The sequence below is a fragment of the Fusarium flagelliforme genome (assembly GCF_020744385.1).
Source record: "Fusarium flagelliforme strain FIESC 12 MPI-CAGE-AA-0113 chromosome Unknown B0J16scaffold_5, whole genome shotgun sequence".
Taxonomy (NCBI): domain Eukaryota; kingdom Fungi; phylum Ascomycota; class Sordariomycetes; order Hypocreales; family Nectriaceae; genus Fusarium; species Fusarium flagelliforme.
Window position 1 is genome coordinate 3,090,407 of NW_025763507.1, and position 18,365 is coordinate 3,108,771.

Here is an 18,365-nt window from a genome sequence, read left to right on the forward strand (position 1 = left end):
GTCGAGAATAATGTCCGTTAGCCGTTAGTAGACAGGAGGCGTTGGACCCTTGGGGCACAACTAAAGGCTAAACCATGAGCGATATTTATGTACTGTCGGAGGCGCCAGGTCGACTTTCCCGCTCGCCTGGTTTCTGTTTCTTCTCTTCTTTCTTTTTTGTGCTTGTATCCGGCCCCAGTACTCCCAACCATGTGCCTATTGTGAAGAGTGTAACAGGCAAGCATCACCAATTCGCTTAGGGCCGAGCAACGCCCGCTCCTCGCACTACCACCTTCCACCCAACCTTTCTGTCGGGATCCAATCCTCCCCGCCTTCCTCTCTCTCTTCCGAGTATCAACATTGTTTTGTTACTCTTGGGAGGGCTTCAAGATGGTTTCCTTCAAGAAGATGACTTCGGTCTTCACCTCCCGTCTCGCCAACCGTCGCTTCGCCTTTGCCCTTGTCACATTAGCAGTATGCGCCGCAAAAGGCATCCATCTTCACAACCACAGATCATCAGTCGCCCCAAAACGCATGCAACTCTTCTTCTTTTCCTTCTTCACGCAAGACATCCTCCTACTGCTCTTCATCCGCCTTCTACTCAGCCACTGGGTCCCCAGCTTTCCCGGCAAACTACGCTTCTGCATCACAGCGCTCGCAAGCTGCTTAATCGCGTACAATGTCGCGCTGGGTTTGGTATCGGTGTCATTCTACATCGTTGCAGGTTCGGAAATTCACTGGCGCAACATTGGGTTCATCGCAGATCCTTCAGCTAGAGCGATCATGATGTCTGGTTTCACTGCATTCTTGGGAGTCTTGACGCTCTGTTTGTGTCTTAGCGGTGTTTTGCAGAGCGCCTGCTATGGATTGTTTGGTTGGGGCGGTGATATTGTCAACTGGCCTATCAATTTCATCTGTCGCAAGCTTGGACTTTTTGACAGTTGGAGAAGGAGCTACGATCAGCTTCCGCAACGTGAGAACTTGCCGCAGTGGAATGACGGCAGCGACAGTGGATCGAGCTATGATGAGGTTTCCGAGGACGAGTATAAGGAGAAAATTACGATTGCCACACGTCGTTCATCAAGGGGATCCGACAACGGCGGCAACTCATCGAAGTGCTCGAAGTGCATGCGATTCCTCCGATTTCTGCCATATCCTATCGTCACTATTCTCTTGACGGCTCTTTTCACGCTCACACTGCTACGACCCAAGGATCCTTCGCTCATCTTCCTTTCCTGGACCAGTGGACTGCTGCCTTTCGTTGACTTTGCCTCAACTTCGCCATTTCTCGATGATCTTCCTTCGGTTTTCGGCAAGGGTGTGCAACGCACCTGGGACGACCGCACTGCCCTTCAGAAGCCTGCACCTCTGGACTGGCTTCCAAAGGGTACTCCTCTCGTGCCAGCCGATCAACCTGAGGGCTTTCGCGACTGGTACGGCGATGAACCACGATACAGCGCCAAATCCGACCCGCTGAAGGTTTCCAACCTGGAGGAGCCCCTCCGAGAATCTCTGCGGGGCAAGTTGCAGGATCTCAATGTTCGACACGTTATTATGTTCTTCCTCGAAAGCACCAGAAACGATGTTTTCCCCATCAAGAAGGACGGCTTGATCTGGAATCGATTCGCTGATACGTTTCCCGACAACAAGCTGCCGCAAGAAGTCCAGGATAAACTCGCCAAGTTGACACCAACAGCGAATTTCATCACAGGCGACTACGAGGATGGATTTGAGCATGCCGACAAACCCAAGCGTGGAGGAATTCACTTTACCAACGCCCACACAGCCGGAACATATACGCTCAAGAGCATGACCGCTACAGTCTGCGGAATTTCTCCCCTCGTTGCAGATTTTAACCTCGAGCACAGCCACCACTTGTATCAGCCTTGTTTACCGCAGATTTTCGAAGCCATGAATGTCGCAGAGAATAAGGAGAAGGAGGACAAGTGGAACTCGTATTTCTTCCAGGCGGCGACAATCGATTATGACAATCAGATGAACTTGATGAGAGCCATGGGCTTTCCCAAGAACCACACTATTGGACGCGAATATCTTCGTAGCGACCTTGCGAAGCATGGACCTGTGACGTTGCCCAACATCAACGAATTCGCTTTCGAGGAGGATCCGTTGGAGGACTATATCACTGATATCTTTGAGGACGCGGCAAAGGATAAGAGCCGTGTATTCCTGACTCATCTTACGAGTACTAGCCATCATCGCTTCCACATGCCCAAGACCGAGCCATACACGCCTCTGGCCAAGGGTCTGGACATGATGTCCCGCTACATCAACACAATCGGCTACGACGACAGATGGATCCGCAAGGTCCTCAACGTCCTCGACAAGCAGGGCATCGCCAACGAGACATTGGTCATCTTCCAGGGCGACCACGGTACATCACTACCGGAAAACGACTACGCATCACCATACTACAACCCGAATATCGGCGTCGACCACGTGCCTCTAATCCTCTCACATCCGCAATTACCACCCTTCAACGTTGACGAAGCCGTCCACTCAACTCAAATCCTCCCCACCATCCTCGATATTCTCCTCGAGACCGGCTCGCTCAGCGAAACAAGTCGCAAAGCAGCCACCGACCTAATCAGCAACTACGAAGGCCAATCCCTCCTTCGACCACTAAACACCATGAACAAGACCACCGGGCAGGGCCAGTGGCAATTCACCGTTATAAACCCCGGACGAGCGATGCTGACCGTTCGCGACGCGCGGTATCCCAACCGCCATCTCGTCGTGCCGGTTATCGAGAACGTGGACTGGAGACTTTCGGATCTGGAGAAGGATCCGCATGAGCATGATTCAGTGCAGAGTTTGGACTTCACAGCTTTTATACACGCTGTTGATGAAAAATACGGACGAGAGGTCGCGGAGTGGGCGGAAGAAGGTGCTTTTGTTACGAGATGGTTTGTTAAGGAGAATAGCAGGCGTTGGCGGTTTAGAACAGATCACTAGGAGTGATTCTATGAATCTTTATGATTAGAGCATTTTTTAATATTATGCGTTGAAATTCTTTCTTCAATTACGGCCGTCTGAAATGTGTGTCTAGTTATCATCCTGAGGATACTTGAAGCCATTTGCAGCGCGAATCTCATCCATCAACTCCATCATTCTCAACGTCTCATCCAGAGGAACAATAGCGTTCTCAGTTCTACCATTGGCGATGTCCTGCGCTACAGCATCAGCTTCCCAATAGAAGCCCAATGTTCCTTCATGTCGTTTCACATTGAAGGTTCGAGTTTCTCTGTTGTCCGGTTCAGGAGGACCAGGTCGCTGTCCTACGGTGACACGAAATCCACCAGGTACACTGACTGCAGGACCAAACAGCGTTATACTTCCGTTGGAGCCTTCGATGCGACCAAACTCATCTGGACCTCTATATCGGAAACTCGAAGTACAGACTCCGGTCTTGACACCCTTGGCAGAGGGATATTCAAGCACGACGATATTTGCCTCATCGATACCGTTGGCCATGTCGAGAGATGAAAGGACTTTTGTAGGCTTGGGGTGCTCTTTACCCACTTTCCAATCACCCAGAATGATCGAGGCGAAAGTAAGAGTGTAAAATCCGATGTCAAGAAGAGCACCTGCACCGAGGGCGGGGTCTTTCAGACGATGCTCATCAGGTAGCGTTGACAGATCGAAATAGTTTCCAAAGTCGACGGAAAATCGTTGGACTTCGCCAATGGATTTCTTGACCATGATTTCCTCGTGTAGGGCTTCGAAGAAGGGAGTGAATCTCACCCAAGCAGCTAAGACCTCCATCAGTCCAGGACTCACGGATGCAAGAAAATGACTTACCTTCCATAACGAAAACACCTTTCTGTCTAGCAGCATCTATAATCTCCCTGGTCTCCTTGGCAGTGATGGTAAACGGCTTCTCGCACAGAACATGCTTTCCCGCCGCAATAGCATCGAGGCAGTTCTTCTTGTGCAGACTATGTGGTGTGCCAACATAGACGACATCGACGTTAGGGTCGTCGTATACGCCTTGGTAGTCTGCGTAAACCTGAGGCTTAGGCTTCTCAGGAGCTCCTCTCCAAAGCTTCTCGACAAATGCGTTGCCCTTTTCGAGGGATGATGATCCGAGAGCTGTGATTGTATGGCTTGCCTTTGCGTCGGGACGGGTTTTGAGGATGTCGGTTAGGAACATCGTTGAGATCCATCCTGTGCCTAGGATGCCCCAGCGGACGTGAGGTAGAGAGTCAGCCATAGTTGCGAGATTTGCTATGAAGTTCCCAGTTTTTGGTCGATGAAATGAATGAGAGATAGTCTCTTATATCGAATTGCGTGACTTTTTGATGTACCCTTGGATATTTATTGCATAACCAGAGGGGACCGGAGCGAAGTCCGGAGAGCGGGGCAAGGATGAGGTACAGCACCAACAAGAGCATGATCCGGAATGGTAGTGGAGCAAAAGTGACCTCGGTACAGCTGTTCATTCGCTCCTCTAAGGCTTAGGCTACGATAATAAAGTAGCCTAAGTGCTGGTCTAAGCTGGCATAAAGTGGCCTAATTATTTCATCTCATATGCTTTTGGGAAGGGCGTCAACATGAACATACAATTCTTACTCGGAATACTCAGGCTTGACCTTCCCTATGTGAGTGAACACTGCAATCAGGAAATTTAAAATCGTAACTTAACATCGAAATACTTGAAATTCCGCAAGGCCATGTCATGATCAACGAGTCTGCATGTGGGGTCTCGCACCACCAGGATAAATTGATGCGGGGGACAGTGGTGAATGACGGTATATCCGGGTGAATGTGTAGAGCACGGCAAAATGGACATCTGATTTGTAATTCTAGGAGTCATGACGACTTTGTTGCAACCGATACTCGTATAGAAAACCATTGATAAAACAGTTCTCCTGCCAGTGCTCGCCTGCTGTGAAGCTCGCCCTGTGATCAGTACCAAAAATGTCACCTATCAAAGTCGGCGTTATCGGTTATGGCAACTCCGCCAAAACCTTCCATCTACCCTTCATCACCGCGATACCGGACTTCCAGCTCGTGGCTATCTTACAGCGCGCTGAAGCCCCGGCAGATCCATCATCTGCACCAAAAGGATCACACTGCACCGTCGACTATCCTAATATCAAGCACTATCGTGAGGCCGACGAGTTCTTCGCCGACTCTGAGATCCAGTTCGTCGTGGTTGTTACGCATCATGATACCCATGGGAAATTTGCTGAGCAGGCGCTCCGGGCTGGAAAGCACGGTATGTTGAGCACGGTTTGTTCACTGGCCCTCGAGTGAAACTGATTGCGGGATAGTGATCGTGGATAAACCTTTTACCATGACATCTGAGGAAGCAGATAGAGTGATCAAGGTTGCTGAGGAGAAGGGTCTTATCGTCACTTGTTTCCAGAATCGAAGATGGGTAAGTCGCTTTGGTCTTAGCCCTATGTCGCTGTACACGACACTAACTCAGGCAGGACGCCGACTTTAGGACTCTCAGCCATCTAATCGAGAAGGGTGCACTGGGTGATATCAAGGAGGCCGAACTACATTACGACTTCGAGTCGCCGTCTTGGATGTCCAGTATGGGAAAGAAGTTTACTCCAGGCTCTGGCATGTCCTACGGTCTCGGTACGTGATTGACTTTGGCTCACTGAGACTGCTTACTTACGGTACGGCAGGCACACACAGTCTAGACCAAGCTCTCGTGCTCTTCGGTCGACCAAAGTCTGTGACAGGTTTCTTCCGTGTACAGCGCGATGCCGAAAGTGAAGTTGAGGACTCTTTCACCATCATCCTTCAGTACGACGGTGCGCAGAAGGATCTCCTCGTCACGGTCAAAACAGCCGTTGTCACGCCCATGGATCAACAACTGAAACAGCTCGTTCGCGGAACAAAAGGCTCATTCATCAAGGTACTTTCCCTGCTATCAATCCAAAGCCTCATGCTGACCAATGCTCCAGTTCCAACAGCGAAGCACCTGCATAACAGAAGACCACATTGCCGCAGGTCTCAAACCCACCGACGAAGGTTTCGGCGTCGAATATGAGAGCATGCAAGGCGTTCTAAGCACATATGAAGAGTTCGATGGTAAAGTGCAGGACTGGGATCCAGCTTCACATAAGTACGTCGGGCGCTACCCGACTCTTCCAAGTCGATGGCTGGGGCTTTATGAGAATGTTGCCGATGCAATTAACGGGAAGGCTGAGTTGGTGGTTAAGCCCACGCAGTCGCGCGATGTGCTGAGGGTGATTGAGCTAGCGAGGGAGTCGCATTTGAAGGGTGCTACAGTTCCTTGGTCATAAAGAAAGGCAGCACCACGAATTGCATCACGATAATTGAGCCAAAAAAGAACCACGCTGACCCAATTGAGGTTGTGACACCCGCAAAAAGAGAGGATAATAGTGGAATCTAACCACCGATATTGGACGAACAGGGAATCGAACCCTGGACCACTCCCATGCTAAGGGAGTATTATACCACTAAACCATTCGCCCGAATGATTGTTGAGGGTTGAGCTCCAATTACGGTCTGAGAGCCTCGAGCTCAATGCCCATGCGCGAAATACCGGCCTCTTGGGTGCTGGTGAATTGGCTTGTCGCTGGGAAGAAGGCACAAAGGGGGTTTGCAAGGCAGCGCTTTGTTGTGTTCATTGCAAGCATCCGGAAAAATGTAAGATAGAGCACGTGATGATATCGCCGACGCGCTAGAACAATAGCATTGCGTCGTTGGAACACAGCATACGTGAGTGAGTGAGAGTGATAAACGGAGGGAGTGTTCAAGCTGACTGTGTGTGGGAGGGGGTTGCGCAAAAACCAAAAAGAGGAGCGACAACGGCAGGATTCGAACCTACGCGTGCGAACACAATGCCTATGATGTCTCAGAAGAGATAGCAGGGCATCGCCTTAACCACTCGGCCACGTTGTCTTATGCTGGGATTGAGCGCTAAACTTTAGGTATATATAGTGACGTCAATCTGGCCGGCAATGGGACCGCAGATCTCTCATCCCGTTGTCATTTATTGACACAGCTGTAGACTCATGATGAAGATCACCCGACAGCGCAATGCCTTGAACATGGGATCCAGGATTAGGAAGATCAACTTGAATTAAACACATTCTAGTTATTTTTAAATAATCGGAGATCTTGTTATCGTGGTCACAGAAAACCATTCTTACAGCGACACAAAAAATGCTGGGGCTGAGTCTGTTGCTGCTATGTTGTCAATAGCATCATCAGGAGATCGGGAAGACTGCACAGCCTACGGCTTTCTGAGCGTATATGACAAGAATACAAACTGTTACGTACCATTCTCAAGTACTTGTATCATCCAAGCAAATTATTCAACTCCCTGGTACATTCTGAACAGAGCGAGCGATTACCCATTTGTCCGTCAATTACCCTATAGAAAGTTGCCCAGAAGCCTCCCACTAAAATCATCCACTATTTTCCTCCCAACCCCGCTGATCCATCGCGCTCTTAGCGGAGGCTGGGCCTATCTTATCAGCACCAAAACAACAACCGGGATTAAATCAAGGCCCGACCACGAAAACAAGAAGCGGTAAATAATTCCCAATCCTCAAGCCTTGGCGATCCATTCCCCGCTCGCAGATTGCAACCTTCCGGAGCTTAATGACCCAATTGATCTTTGCTACCTGCTTTATACGGTTTAAGCTTATCTTCGGCCAACTTTAGAGTGATAAGCTACCTTGCTGATCGGTGGGGTAACAATTTGGGAATCCGATGAGATGTTGGAAACATTGGACGGGCTTTGTACCTCTAGCCGAGCTATAAAATGTCTAAGCCCTCATACGTGATTGATGTGTGACAGGATACTCTGCATCATGTCGCTTCGTGCTGTTTTTACGTCTGGGCTTTTGTACGCCGGCCTGGCGGCTGCGCAGCAGCGTTATGCTCATAACCAAGTGACCGTTGTCAAGGATAGTGAGGAGGCTTCCGAGAACTTCCCCGAGGTTGAAGGAATTGAGCTTCACTCGCCTGCTTTCACTGATCCCAAGAGTATTCCTGCTGGGTTCGAAAATGGCACCGCTGGTCCGACTGATGATGCTACATTGGGTATGTTGAGGAGTACCCTGGATTGTACACTGCTGACATGATCAGACTACTTCCTTCACAGTCTTGCGAACCGCAATGACTGGTTGACGTACAACAACCCAAAATTCAAGTCGGATGAGGGTCGTTCAATGCCTTACGTCTACCTCTCCACGTCATCCCAGCCTGAGATTAAGGCCAATTCGTCCGCGACGGAGAAGCTCAGAGTGTATCTCCAGGGCGGCGTCCACGGAAATGAACCCGGTGGTGACCAAGCTCTTCTTGCTCTGCTGGGCAAGTTCGATGCCAACGCAACATGGACTGCGTCAATTCTGGAGAAGATGGACATCTTGATCCTTCCCCGATACAACCCTGACGGTGTCGCCTACTTCCAGCGCTTCCTCGGCACAGGATACGATCCCAACAGAGATCACATCCGATTTGCCGCTCAACAGACTCGTGACGTGAAGGCCTTGATCGTGGACTTCCACCCTCATATCGCTGTTGATGCCCACGAGTACAGCGCTACTCGAACTTTCGGTGACAACAAACAGTGGCACCAAGCTGTGGACGGTCAGTTTGATGCTATGAAGAACCTCAACATTCACAAGGATATCCGAGAGTACTCCGAGTCTGTCTTCGCTCCCAGAATCGCTGGTGCCATGGAAAAGCGTAACCTGCGCTGGAGCCCTTACATCGTTGGTAGCGCATCAGAGCCTTTGGAGTTCACTCAGCTCGACACACAGGCTCGTGCTGGTGATGTTTCTCTTGCTCTTACTCAGACCATGGTCTTCCTTACCGAGACTCGAGGTATCATGCTGGGCAGCCAGCACTTCCAGCGACGTGTCGCCTCAGGACTCACCATGATTGAAACCATCGTCCAAACCGCCTCCGACAATGCCGAGAAGGTCTACGAGGTTATCGAGGGAGCCCGTCGCAAGTACATCGAAGGTGACGAAGATATTGAGATCGTCATCAACGACATCTACCCACCTGAGAACCGAACCTGGGACATGATCGAGGTCGAGACCGGCAAACTGGTCAAGGTTCCCGTCAAGTTCCTCAGCTCCACACCCGTCAAGGCCAACATGACCCGTACCCGACCCGAAGCCTACGTCTTCCCCCAGGCATGGAAGGAAGCCGCCGACCGTCTCCGTCTCGTCGGCGTGGAGGTCGAGCAGCTCCGCACCGAGTTCAAGGGTGAGGTCGAGGCACTCAACGTCACTAGCATTGAGCTTGGCAAGACTGTTTACCAGGGCACTGTTCTCAACACCGTGACTACTGAGACTAAGCGCAAAGAGATTACTATGCCAGCGGGTAGCTTTTGGGTTTCTACTCGCCAGGCTGCCGCAGCTTATGCTTTTGTTGTTCTTGAGCCTGAGAACATTGATTCGTATGCTACATTCAACATCTTGCCCGTTAATGTAGGCGATGAGTATCCTGTATACCGAGTTATGGCTTAGTTCACAATTATTCATGTCACAGTATATAGTGCAAAATAGAGAGTATTTAGCTTCAAAATCAGAGATGCATGTATAAATATTCATTCAGGCGAAGCAAATCCTATTGACGAAGAAGACTTCTCCCAGACTTATCTTTCTCGAAGCTGAGCTAGATCATTGATGCGTCCAGCGCATAATGTCGACCAGTCAGTCCCCTTAACCGTCCATATCCATCGTGTCGGCTACCCCATTGTCATAACAATTCGAGGCGTATAAGCGAAACAACTCCATGTCATTCGCCTCGGCCTTTTCCTGCTTGGCATCCTCCTTCCGCTTGGCCCTATCATCCTTCTTCTTGTTGATATACTCAGGCTTGAACCCCTTGGCTCTTTTACGCTTCAAGTTTTCCCTCTTCTTCTCACTCATGTACTTGCGAGTCTCATCGTCGAGAGGTTCATAGTGGGATTGAGATTCTACGTGCTCCTGTTCCGAGTGATGCTCGCTGACAGTCTTGATGTCAGAGGATTCATCGCCCTGTGGGTCTTGGACGGGGGAGAACATCTTGGAGAAGATTTCACCCTGCGGGTATTGGTCGGTGGAAGACATCGTGGATAAGATTTCGAAGTCGGCTGGTGCTTTGGTAAGAATTTTGAACAAGAAGAGTTGATTTGTTATAGTGTTGGCGGATATCAAGTGATTGATATGATGAGAAAAACGACCATAGGGCGAAAAGCCTTGCCATCTTATAGGAGGAGATAAACAATTGTTCATAGCATGCTATTCCTCGCAAACATAACAGTCAAAAGGAATAGAATGCTTGTACAGAAACAAGGCCTGGTAGTCACTGTAAGTATACCGTTGGTCATTAAGGAAAGGACAAAGAACATGTATTCCTGGACGTTGATCGATGGAACGACGAATGGAGTAGAACAATCGTGTTTGTTTCGGACGAAATGGCTGTTCGTCGATCATCAAGGTATAGGAACAGCCAGCTTGCAGGAATTGAAGTAGATGGACAGACTCCATGGAACACGAGAATGTAAATAGAAGAAAGATCAATTATTATGTACTTCTGAACAACCCACATCAACAATACCGCCTAAAGCGAGTCCTCCATTCAACCAACAACACGATTGGAAAAAGGCTTCAAACAAAAGACCTTTACCTGGCGCATCCAGTTCGCCACTGAGCATTCCATGCGCTGACACTGGACCACTTGCCGTTGGCATTGCAGGCAGCGTTGTCCGTAGATCGGCGAGCGTCCCGACAAACATTATCGCAGCTCTCTGCGCCACCTCGGGTGTCCTAGAATTTTATTAGCACTTGGTTTTATACTTCTTTGGGAGGGGAGCTTACAGAGTAGACACAGCAGTGAGAGCCGTCTTGGAAGAGGCACTGGCAAGTAGCAGCGGCCTGTACGCCGAGGGCGGCGGTAAGGAGGCAGGTGATGGCAGAGGTGATGCGAACCATTGTGATGACTTGTAAAGTTGTTTGGGCTGAAAGGTAAGAAGGTTGCAGTTGAGTTGTTTGGATTGATGTGTTAAGTTTGATGTCGTTCATGTTCTTATATGTAGGAACGACACGGCACTTTAGCACGATTACGAACGACTATCATGATAACGGAGCTTTTGCAACGCTGTGGAGAGTCAGCGGTTACCGTGCTATTGGGGTTCTTCCACGAATCAACTCTATAGACACTCGTTTACCGCTTTCCTCAGCTTGGCACCTGACAGTTCTCAGGGTTCTCAATGGTCTTATCGGTGTCGTTACATTGTTCGTACTAGGATATTGCGATATGCTGCGGATGTCACTTTGAGAGCTATGACCGTTACCACCAGGCCCAAGGGTGGTCCCTACTCCATGGTCAAGTCGTGCCATTAATCGGTTAGCCTTATGGAGACCGCAGTTTCAATACACATTTTATTTTAATCTACAAACTTTGAACACCTGTAGAAATGAGAATTTGCTTCAGAGAATCCTGTGAGATTGCGTTTTTGAGAGGTACTCTTGTTCGTAATTTTGAACATCTCATTTTCGTATTCCACGTGCGTATTCATTGCACTGTTACAACCAATTTCCCGGCAGATATTGTAGCGAAAACTTTAAAGTTACAGCCCCATGGTACGAATTGCCGAATTTGCCGATTTGACAGGCTCGTGCTTTCGTCGTTGGCTATTGCCGTGAAGTATAGCTAGACCCTGTCCTTGCACCCCACAAATCGCGACTCAGGTGAGGCAGCATTAATTTCCAGCGGCATCATTCTAATACGGGAGAATCCGTTTGTTATCATCACGAATTACTATCCCGATGGAGCCATAGACAAGTTATTGGCGGTGTATGAGAGTTATAAGAACAGCCAGTCCAGACATACAGAAGCTGTTATCACTATATCCAGCAACACATCAATAACTCTCCCATCCTACTCAGACTTCAACTAGAACTCATCTTTATTTCTTCAAACCCGAATCATAAGTCAGAATGGTCCGTATTCTCACCACCGTCGCCTTCCTTCTCAGTGTCGCCATGGGCGCACAAGCTGCAGCCTTCTGCCAATGTCTCTATGCAGACGGTTCTCACTGCTGCGTTGATGTAAGTCCTTAATCTCAGCCAGACAGAAAACATGACTGACCGATCAGGAAAACACCCCAGCAGGATGCACGGCCACTTGTGAGAGAGCTCGGGCTCTGTTCGCAGATACGCCATGCAATGCGGGAGGCAAGTTCTCCAATGTCAGCCCATGGAACGCCCAGTTCAGAACGGCTTGTGCTTAAGGATACCAAATATCAAGCATTGTGAAGCCGAGAAATCCCTGCAGAAGGCCGTGGAAAGAGCATGGATGACTAGGTGGGTGTAGGATGAACGGATCGAGCAACATACCGAGCATCCGTATATACGTTGTGTTCTAATGTAAATATTTATGTTATTCGATTGTGTCATTCTTTTGTTCAATAAGGTATTAGTCCCCTGGTGGGAAACCGTATAGTGGCCCCCATTTGAACACGATTTGATTGTGTTTTCATGTTCCAACAAAGTGCGCTCTGAAGGTCATGAGACGAAATGTTTGATCAATTTAGGTCATTTTAGACTATATTTCAGACTACATTTAGCCAGCCTTTTCAAACTCTTGATATCCAACAAACAAAGCCACTATGACCAACGAGTTTAACCAATCTTGCATCCAGAAGTAGCTGGCATGGGGGCATGCGCATGTCCACAAGCAGAAAGAACCTCATGAGCACCAGCCTCAGTCTCTTCATGACCCTCGTGGCCCTTGCCCTTATTCTTCCATGAGTTGTGGCAGACGCAAACAGGAGTAGCGAAAGATCCTCCGATGTGGCTAGGTCCATTTGGCTGGTAGAACGGCTGAATATCGTCAGGTATCCTAAACACTTTCAGGACCTCGTAGTTGTTCTTGCTGTAGTCTGAAAGACCATAGCCATCGAAGCGTAGTTTCCATGCTGCATATGATTAGCATTGGAACATGACAGGTGGTGTGTGGTTGAACTTACTAGTAGGGAAAGGCACCATCTCATCACACTCCGTAGTAAGATAAGTAGCAGTAGCAGGCTTTCTGATCCCAGAGGGATAGATTGCCTCGCGTTGTTGCTCCGTCAATTTGCTGTCCTTCTTAGCCTGCTCCAGCTTCAACTCGATCTCTGTGAGACGCATGGGGGCCATGTAGTTGGCGTAACCAACGCTGGAGGAATCAATGTTGATTTTCTTAGAGACACCCTGCGTATCATGGCCACGTCTAAGGTTCTTGAGCTGAGCCAGGACCTTGACCATGGTGACAAGACCAGTCGCGGCGACATGCTTGGGGTGGTACTCGCTGAAGGCCTCGGCGAAGCTGGAACAGTAGTTGAGCTCCATACGCTCATCAGCATTCTCGGTCTCATTCTTCCACTCTGCCTTATTCTGTCGCACTGTTAGTAGATGTTGTCAAGATAATGTTCAGATCTCAACTTACGATGTCGCACACAACGACCGTGCCCTTGGCAAGTTTGATCTGTTCTGGCTTGTTCTCATGATTGGTAGCCTGAATAGTGGTTTCTCGAGAAGCCTTACGAACAATGGGCAATCGAACACTCCATCTCTGTACCTTGAGAACAAGAGCCTGGATGCGCTCGTTGGACTTGGCGTCATCGGTGAAGGCAAGCTTCTGGATCTCGAGCCAAGCGTTCCTGATCTTCTCACCCCGCTCACTGGGATGCTCCGCGTAAAGGCTTTGGAAGAAGGACTCCATGACCGACGTAAACTGTATAAAAATCAGTTCCGATTTCCTAAGGTGAGTTATAGGAGTGGACTTACCGCGAGGACCACGTTGTAAGCGCTATCCAAGCCAGTCAAAAGAAGGATGGTAGCCGCCTTGCTTGTGTTCTTCTCCCGCTGGAGTACTTCACCAGCAACTCTGTAGCCCAAAGCTGTCATGAAGTTGGGCTTATCTTGACCAAGGGAAGCAACGGCCCCAAAGAAGCCCTGCACCCATCGTGTGGTACGCCACTTACCAGCCTCACGGATGTTACCTTCCTCAGCCAAGTTGAGAAGGAAGGTCATCGAGTCCCGGAACGCCTTGCGACGCTTGAGAAGCTTGGTCTCATCGGTGTTGTAGGAGAGGAAGACCTGGCAGTTGTTGATGTGCTGGTAGACTTCGTTCTCGGAGTAGGGAGCGTGCGAGTTGGTGTCGCTGCGGAGGAGGTGGCCGAAGCCAAGGAAGTCGGCGACGAAGCGGGTGACGATAGGAATGGCGTAGCTGTTGCGTGTTAGCTGTGCATTTGGAAGCAACGACGTGAACTTACTCTCGGACAATATCGAGCTGGTAGATGCCCTTGTTCTTATCCGTAGTGACGACTTCACGCTTGATGATGTCGCGTGCAATGCCGACCAAGTACGATTGGATGTGCTCATGGTCAACAGTCGAGTGCTTCGCAGCAGCAGTCTGCGACACGCCATTCTTCTTCGGGTCGTTGTTCTGACCCGGCTTCAGAACATCATGGATCACCGGCGGAAGGTCAGAGATCCTAGTTCGAGCAGGATGAACCAGGATATCCGAAGTATCCTCCAGAATACGCTTGATGTCACTGCTGTGGGTCAAGTACACCGTCTTGCTTGGCTTCTGAGGGTTAGAAGAAGTCACCTCAAAGTCAAACTTGGTTGTCTCTCCGCGAGAGTTCTTCTTCGCCTTCCTCAAAGGAGTGGTCTTAATACAGAACTCCTTGTCATAGCCCTGTGCCTTGGCAAGCTCGGCGTTCTTCTCGGCTGTGTAGAAGGGGTGGAAGAAGCGGATTGAGTCGTAGGGGTACCACTCAGGGAAGGCTCGTTGGATCAGGCGATGGAACATAGAGCTCTTGCAGACGTCGTTGTCTGGAGTGACTTCCGCCATACCCCAGTTGGTCAGAGAGTTGGTGTTCCAGTCCTAGCAGAGTGTTAGTCATGTAATACCACTGAGGGGAAAGTCAATACTTACAACAGTGTAGAAGCGATCGGAGCGAACAAGAGTAATCGCGTCAGAGAAGATGGCTGCCCACAATGCAGAATCCAAGTCTGATGGACCAGGGTCCGCGTTCAACTGACGGTTGGCCTGGTTGGTTTCACAGAAGATACCGGGGTAGAGTTCGACCTTGTCGACGTTCTCATACAAGTCGCGCAGAGCGTTCTGAACCTGCTCGTTGGGGGTGATAGACTCAAACGAAGCGTGACGCTTCATGCCAAAGAAATCTCGGAAGTCATTTAACGTTCCAATCTCCCATTTACGAGCTTGCATGATGCCGAGGATCTCGACGGCTTTGAGGGAACGTGGGACGTTTAGAGGACCGAAGTTGGCTGGAACGAAATTAGCTTCATTGCGATAAAGGCATATGGGGTACTTACCGATGGGATCGTCCATAGCGCTGGTCAACTCATTGACCATGTCCTCATCATTGAACAGACCGGTATACTCATTCCTCTTGAAAGGCTTGAAGCGAGAGTGTCCCTCCTTGCGAAGACCAAACTCCTGCTGCCACGGCTCGAGGGGCTCCTTCATCCGTTCCTTGGCCTTGGTCTTGCCCATTTCCTGCATGAATTGAGGCAGACCCATGGACTTGGGATCCCAACCCTCGTCCTTCTCGAATAGTTCAGACATGAAAGCTTCAGCGTAGCTCTCGTCCTTCATGGAGATAGCGCAATGGAAGCGGTAGAGCAGATTGAACTCCACGGTCACTTGGTTGCCTAAGCCTCGTGAAACGTTCTTGTGGTTCTTCATGTCGACTCGGGGATCTAGGAAGGTGTCAGTTTGATGTTGCACAAGGTTGCCGAAGGCTTGAGTCTTGTCAAGACTTACCAAGCGTGAAGTTAGTGTCGAAATTATGGAAGCCCATGAGAGCGCGAAGATAATCGTGGATGGAGATTTGGATGTACATTCCACAAGTGATCCTGCGATATGTTAGCACGTAGCCATCATTCGGTTGGGAGTTAGTGATGAGACTCACAATCGCGCAGTCTGGAACAAGTCCTCATCAAGCTTATCCCAAGCCGCCTCATGAGCCTTAAGAAACTCTTGAAGGACACCTTCGGGGTTAATGTTCTTCAGTCTCTTATCAGCCTCGACCTCATGTTCTTTGCCTGTGACGGAACGGCAGAGCTCCCTCTGGAGCTCACCCTGCTTGTTCAGACCCTCTTCAATTGCAGTGAGGATTCGCTGTCGTAGGAAGTCGCAGACATCCTCATAATCCTCATCATTGTCGTCGTCATCATCAATACCAGCGGAGCGACGATGCTTCCACGTGTTGTGTTGCTTCCAGAGCGCGTCCTGGACTTCTTTGTCGGGGTTCTTGACGAATTCCTTAGCCGCAGAGGCAAGTGGGGCCAATTGGTACTTGGTAGGTACTGAGAACCGGCCGTTCTCGTTGATACGTCGGAGTTGCGTCGCGACGTAGTTATGGTATCTGTTATACATGACGAGGTAAATGCAGACACCGGGGGGTTGCCTCAGCAATCTATCTTCAGCAAAAGTATCAGGTTTGAGAAGACCAAGCTTGTACTTGTCATCTCGAATTTTGCGTTGCATCTCCTCAGTGAAGCCATATAGAGGCGAAAGGTCAAGGTAGGAAGATGAGTCCGAGATGTTCTTGTCAGCATCATTCGTCCTGAAAATGTCATGAATGATAATAGTAGCATGATAAATCAGCATACTCGACAAACCAGAGGTGCTAAAGCGACCTTTGCCATCTGGTCCGGGATCTTCACGAGCCATGAGGCGATCGAAGAGATCGGCTGGATCAGGCAGAGCTCCCAATGGGTGGGTCTTGCTAGGCACTGTCTTAGCGTAGGGTGCACCTGCCTGGCCAAGTTGAGGGTGCATGGCACTGTTGAACTTGCCATCGGCGGTACGATACTTGAAAGCGTCGCCGAGATAGGTGATTGGTGGATGGAGCATGCGCTCGTACTTGGCCTTGACCTCAGTTTCGATAAACTTGGCACGTAGAAGACTGTCGTTGGAGATGGATCCAACGAGTTCTGCCAAATTCGTTTTCTTCATGCTGTTAGTATAAGAGGCATGTGACGGTGAGGGCAACTTACATCCAGAGTCTTGGTCTTGATATAGTGGATCAAAACGTTCTTGATGGCAGGAAGATGTTGGAAGGTTAGGATCTTTCTAAGATCGGCAAACCATCCAACACCAGGTCTAAACTTGTCCTACTGTAGCGTCAGTATAGGTGAGATGTCACAATTAAGACGACTTACTCCGATGAGAGCATCTCCATGGAAGCCGGCAAGGTATTTGGCGTCTCTCAATTCGCCATTGAGCTTCTGGATCTTAGCATCCCATTCAGAAGCCTCTGCCGTGCGGCCATTGGCGTGACCATTGGCATAGCCGTTGGTGTGGCCATTGAGGAGGGATTGTTGAGACTGAGACATGGTGATGAGTCCCAGATAAGAGATAAGATAGGATGATCAAGTTCCTTATCTTTCCATAAGTGATAATACAAAATAAAATATTACACAAAAGCTTCTCTCAAGTGATCAGAGAAGAACTCGATACTTGCAGCATCATCTTACATGACATTGGGACTCGAGCTCTTTAAGAATTTTCTTCCCTCACATGTAATATCAAGACAGTGCTCATTTGCAAGCAATCCAATTCGTCAAAGTCTGTCTAGGATACTAGCCGCGTCCCCGGTTCAGCATACCTTTGAGAGACCTCATCTAGCCCGTGCGCCCGAAGGGAGCTATCTTGACGTGATCCCGTAGCTTCTCTGGTCTAAGTCTGAGACCTACAGCTTAGCTTACAAGAATAATATTGCCTAAGCCCTTGTCTCAAGTGGCCTGCTTATTTCGTCTCGTCTGTGATGTCTTTGATACCCCGCAGAGATTGAAGCTAGCTAAGACGATGTTTCCAAGCCACCAAAGATAAGATGCATGCTAATGGGGAATGTCTTGGATTATCACACCAGACTAGGAATTTCAGCTCAGCCTAAGTCGCCTAAAGAGGAAAAGATGGGGAGTCGCTATGACATTTCGTAATGTGGATTGCTTCAAATGCCGCGCACCACTATTGGAGGGGCCGTTTTGATCGCGGGTCGGGCCTCGACCGGGTGAGGCCATAAGTCGTAGAGCTGCAGCTGGAGCTATATGTCAATCCTGGCCATCATAAGATCGTCATTGCCAACAGTAAAATCCCCACTGGTCATCACGATTGAGAATTGATTTACAGGCCGGAACCTCAGCTCCTTTCTTGACCGTAAACTCTGTCTCAGGCCGAGCGGGGAAGGTTGTCTTGGTCTAGTGCTGTGAATGGAGGGGTTATTGGGTGATGATCGGAGCTGGGGTTCAGCTCAGCAAGCCTCGTAATCATGAGCGCTTGGAACTATTGAACGTAAATGTGATGTGAGAGGTCGCGCTATCGTCGATAGTTTTGTGGACGCGTCAATGTGT

At 49.4% G+C, this 18,365-nt stretch overlaps 7 protein-coding genes and 2 non-coding genes across 9 annotated transcripts; 4 read left to right on the forward strand and 5 right to left on the reverse strand.

Moving 5' to 3' along the window:
* Nucleotides 1–123: 123 nt before the first annotated feature.
* On the forward strand, nt 124–2,997 carry B0J16DRAFT_163459 (alkaline-phosphatase-like protein). The gene has a single exon (XM_046122254.1). It carries the CDS (start codon nt 370–372, stop codon nt 2,950–2,952), a length of 2,583 nt encoding a protein of 860 aa, XP_045981732.1. The 5' UTR covers nt 124–369; the 3' UTR covers nt 2,953–2,997.
* Nucleotide 2,998: 1 nt separating this feature from the next.
* Nucleotides 2,999–4,331, reverse strand: B0J16DRAFT_307585 (uncharacterized protein). The gene is made up of 2 exons (XM_046124835.1): nt 3,799–4,331; nt 2,999–3,749 (listed from the first exon to the last, which is right to left on the reverse strand). The coding sequence occupies exons 1-2, from the start codon at nt 4,208–4,210 to the stop codon at nt 3,043–3,045; spliced, it is 1,119 nt and encodes a 372-aa protein (XP_045981733.1). The 5' UTR covers nt 4,211–4,331; the 3' UTR covers nt 2,999–3,042.
* A 531-nt stretch (nt 4,332–4,862) lies between these two features.
* B0J16DRAFT_416392 (uncharacterized protein) lies at nt 4,863–6,329 on the forward strand. The gene is made up of 5 exons (XM_046133579.1): nt 4,863–5,218; nt 5,274–5,380; nt 5,436–5,589; nt 5,640–5,872; nt 5,922–6,329. The coding sequence occupies exons 1-5, from the start codon at nt 4,918–4,920 to the stop codon at nt 6,261–6,263; spliced, it is 1,137 nt and encodes a 378-aa protein (XP_045981734.1). The 5' UTR covers nt 4,863–4,917; the 3' UTR covers nt 6,264–6,329.
* A 54-nt stretch (nt 6,330–6,383) lies between these two features.
* Nucleotides 6,384–6,455, reverse strand: B0J16DRAFT_t223. The gene has a single exon. It is a non-coding gene; the product is annotated as a tRNA-Ala (tRNA).
* Nucleotides 6,456–6,786: 331 nt separating this feature from the next.
* Nucleotides 6,787–6,885, reverse strand: B0J16DRAFT_t222. The gene has a single exon. It is a non-coding gene; the product is annotated as a tRNA-Ser (tRNA).
* Nucleotides 6,886–7,757: 872 nt separating this feature from the next.
* On the forward strand, nt 7,758–9,533 carry B0J16DRAFT_373790 (uncharacterized protein). The gene is made up of 2 exons (XM_046130549.1): nt 7,758–8,034; nt 8,080–9,533. The coding sequence occupies exons 1-2, from the start codon at nt 7,779–7,781 to the stop codon at nt 9,471–9,473; spliced, it is 1,650 nt and encodes a 549-aa protein (XP_045981735.1). The 5' UTR covers nt 7,758–7,778; the 3' UTR covers nt 9,474–9,533.
* Nucleotides 9,534–10,613: 1,080 nt separating this feature from the next.
* B0J16DRAFT_386363 (uncharacterized protein) lies at nt 10,614–10,922 on the reverse strand (the record flags this gene model as incomplete). The annotated part of the gene is made up of 2 exons (XM_046131566.1): nt 10,614–10,757; nt 10,809–10,922. 2 exons carry the CDS (start codon nt 10,920–10,922, stop codon nt 10,614–10,616), a joined length of 258 nt encoding a protein of 85 aa, XP_045981736.1.
* A 754-nt stretch (nt 10,923–11,676) lies between these two features.
* B0J16DRAFT_163484 (uncharacterized protein) lies at nt 11,677–12,484 on the forward strand. Its single transcript, XM_046122256.1, has 2 exons — nt 11,677–12,041; nt 12,089–12,484. The coding sequence occupies exons 1-2, from the start codon at nt 11,931–11,933 to the stop codon at nt 12,221–12,223; spliced, it is 246 nt and encodes an 81-aa protein (XP_045981737.1). The 5' UTR covers nt 11,677–11,930; the 3' UTR covers nt 12,224–12,484.
* B0J16DRAFT_163480 (heme peroxidase-domain-containing protein) lies at nt 12,385–17,492 on the reverse strand. The gene is made up of 11 exons (XM_046122255.1): nt 17,175–17,492; nt 17,010–17,126; nt 15,920–16,962; nt 15,772–15,863; nt 15,321–15,707; nt 14,917–15,272; nt 14,249–14,865; nt 13,761–14,202; nt 13,420–13,707; nt 12,962–13,367; nt 12,385–12,910 (listed from the first exon to the last, which is right to left on the reverse strand). Exons 1-11 carry the CDS (start codon nt 17,346–17,348, stop codon nt 12,615–12,617), a joined length of 4,218 nt encoding a protein of 1,405 aa, XP_045981738.1. The 5' UTR covers nt 17,349–17,492; the 3' UTR covers nt 12,385–12,614.
* Between the last annotated feature and the right edge of the window lie 873 nt (nt 17,493–18,365).

Bases quoted from the DNA above. Each gene is read 5' to 3' on its own strand.
- B0J16DRAFT_163459 (XM_046122254.1), top strand. From the start codon at position 370: ATGGTTTCCTTCAAGAAGATGACTTCGGTCTTCACCTCCCGTCTCGCC.
- B0J16DRAFT_307585 (XM_046124835.1), bottom strand. From the start codon at position 4,210: ATGGCTGACTCTCTACCTCACGTCCGCTGGGGCATCCTAGGCACAGGA. The intron at 3,750-3,798 runs GTAAGTCATTTT...TGGAGGTCTTAG, and splicing joins AGGTGTTTTCGTTATGGAAG to CTGCTTGGGTGAGATTCACT.
- B0J16DRAFT_416392 (XM_046133579.1), top strand. From the start codon at position 4,918: ATGTCACCTATCAAAGTCGGCGTTATCGGTTATGGCAACTCCGCCAAA. The intron at 5,219-5,273 runs GTATGTTGAGCA...ATTGCGGGATAG, and splicing joins GCTCCGGGCTGGAAAGCACG to TGATCGTGGATAAACCTTTT. The intron at 5,590-5,639 runs GTACGTGATTGA...ACGGTACGGCAG, and splicing joins TGGCATGTCCTACGGTCTCG to GCACACACAGTCTAGACCAA.
- B0J16DRAFT_373790 (XM_046130549.1), top strand. From the start codon at position 7,779: ATGTGTGACAGGATACTCTGCATCATGTCGCTTCGTGCTGTTTTTACG. The intron at 8,035-8,079 runs GTATGTTGAGGA...TGACATGATCAG, and splicing joins GACTGATGATGCTACATTGG to ACTACTTCCTTCACAGTCTT.
- B0J16DRAFT_163484 (XM_046122256.1), top strand. From the start codon at position 11,931: ATGGTCCGTATTCTCACCACCGTCGCCTTCCTTCTCAGTGTCGCCATG. The intron at 12,042-12,088 runs GTAAGTCCTTAA...CTGACCGATCAG, and splicing joins GTTCTCACTGCTGCGTTGAT to GAAAACACCCCAGCAGGATG.
- B0J16DRAFT_163480 (XM_046122255.1), bottom strand. From the start codon at position 17,348: ATGTCTCAGTCTCAACAATCCCTCCTCAATGGCCACACCAACGGCTAT. The intron at 14,203-14,248 runs GTAAGTTCACGT...AACACGCAACAG, and splicing joins CAGCTCGATATTGTCCGAGA to CTACGCCATTCCTATCGTCA. The intron at 12,911-12,961 runs GTAAGTTCAACC...AATCATATGCAG, and splicing joins GATGGTGCCTTTCCCTACTA to CATGGAAACTACGCTTCGAT.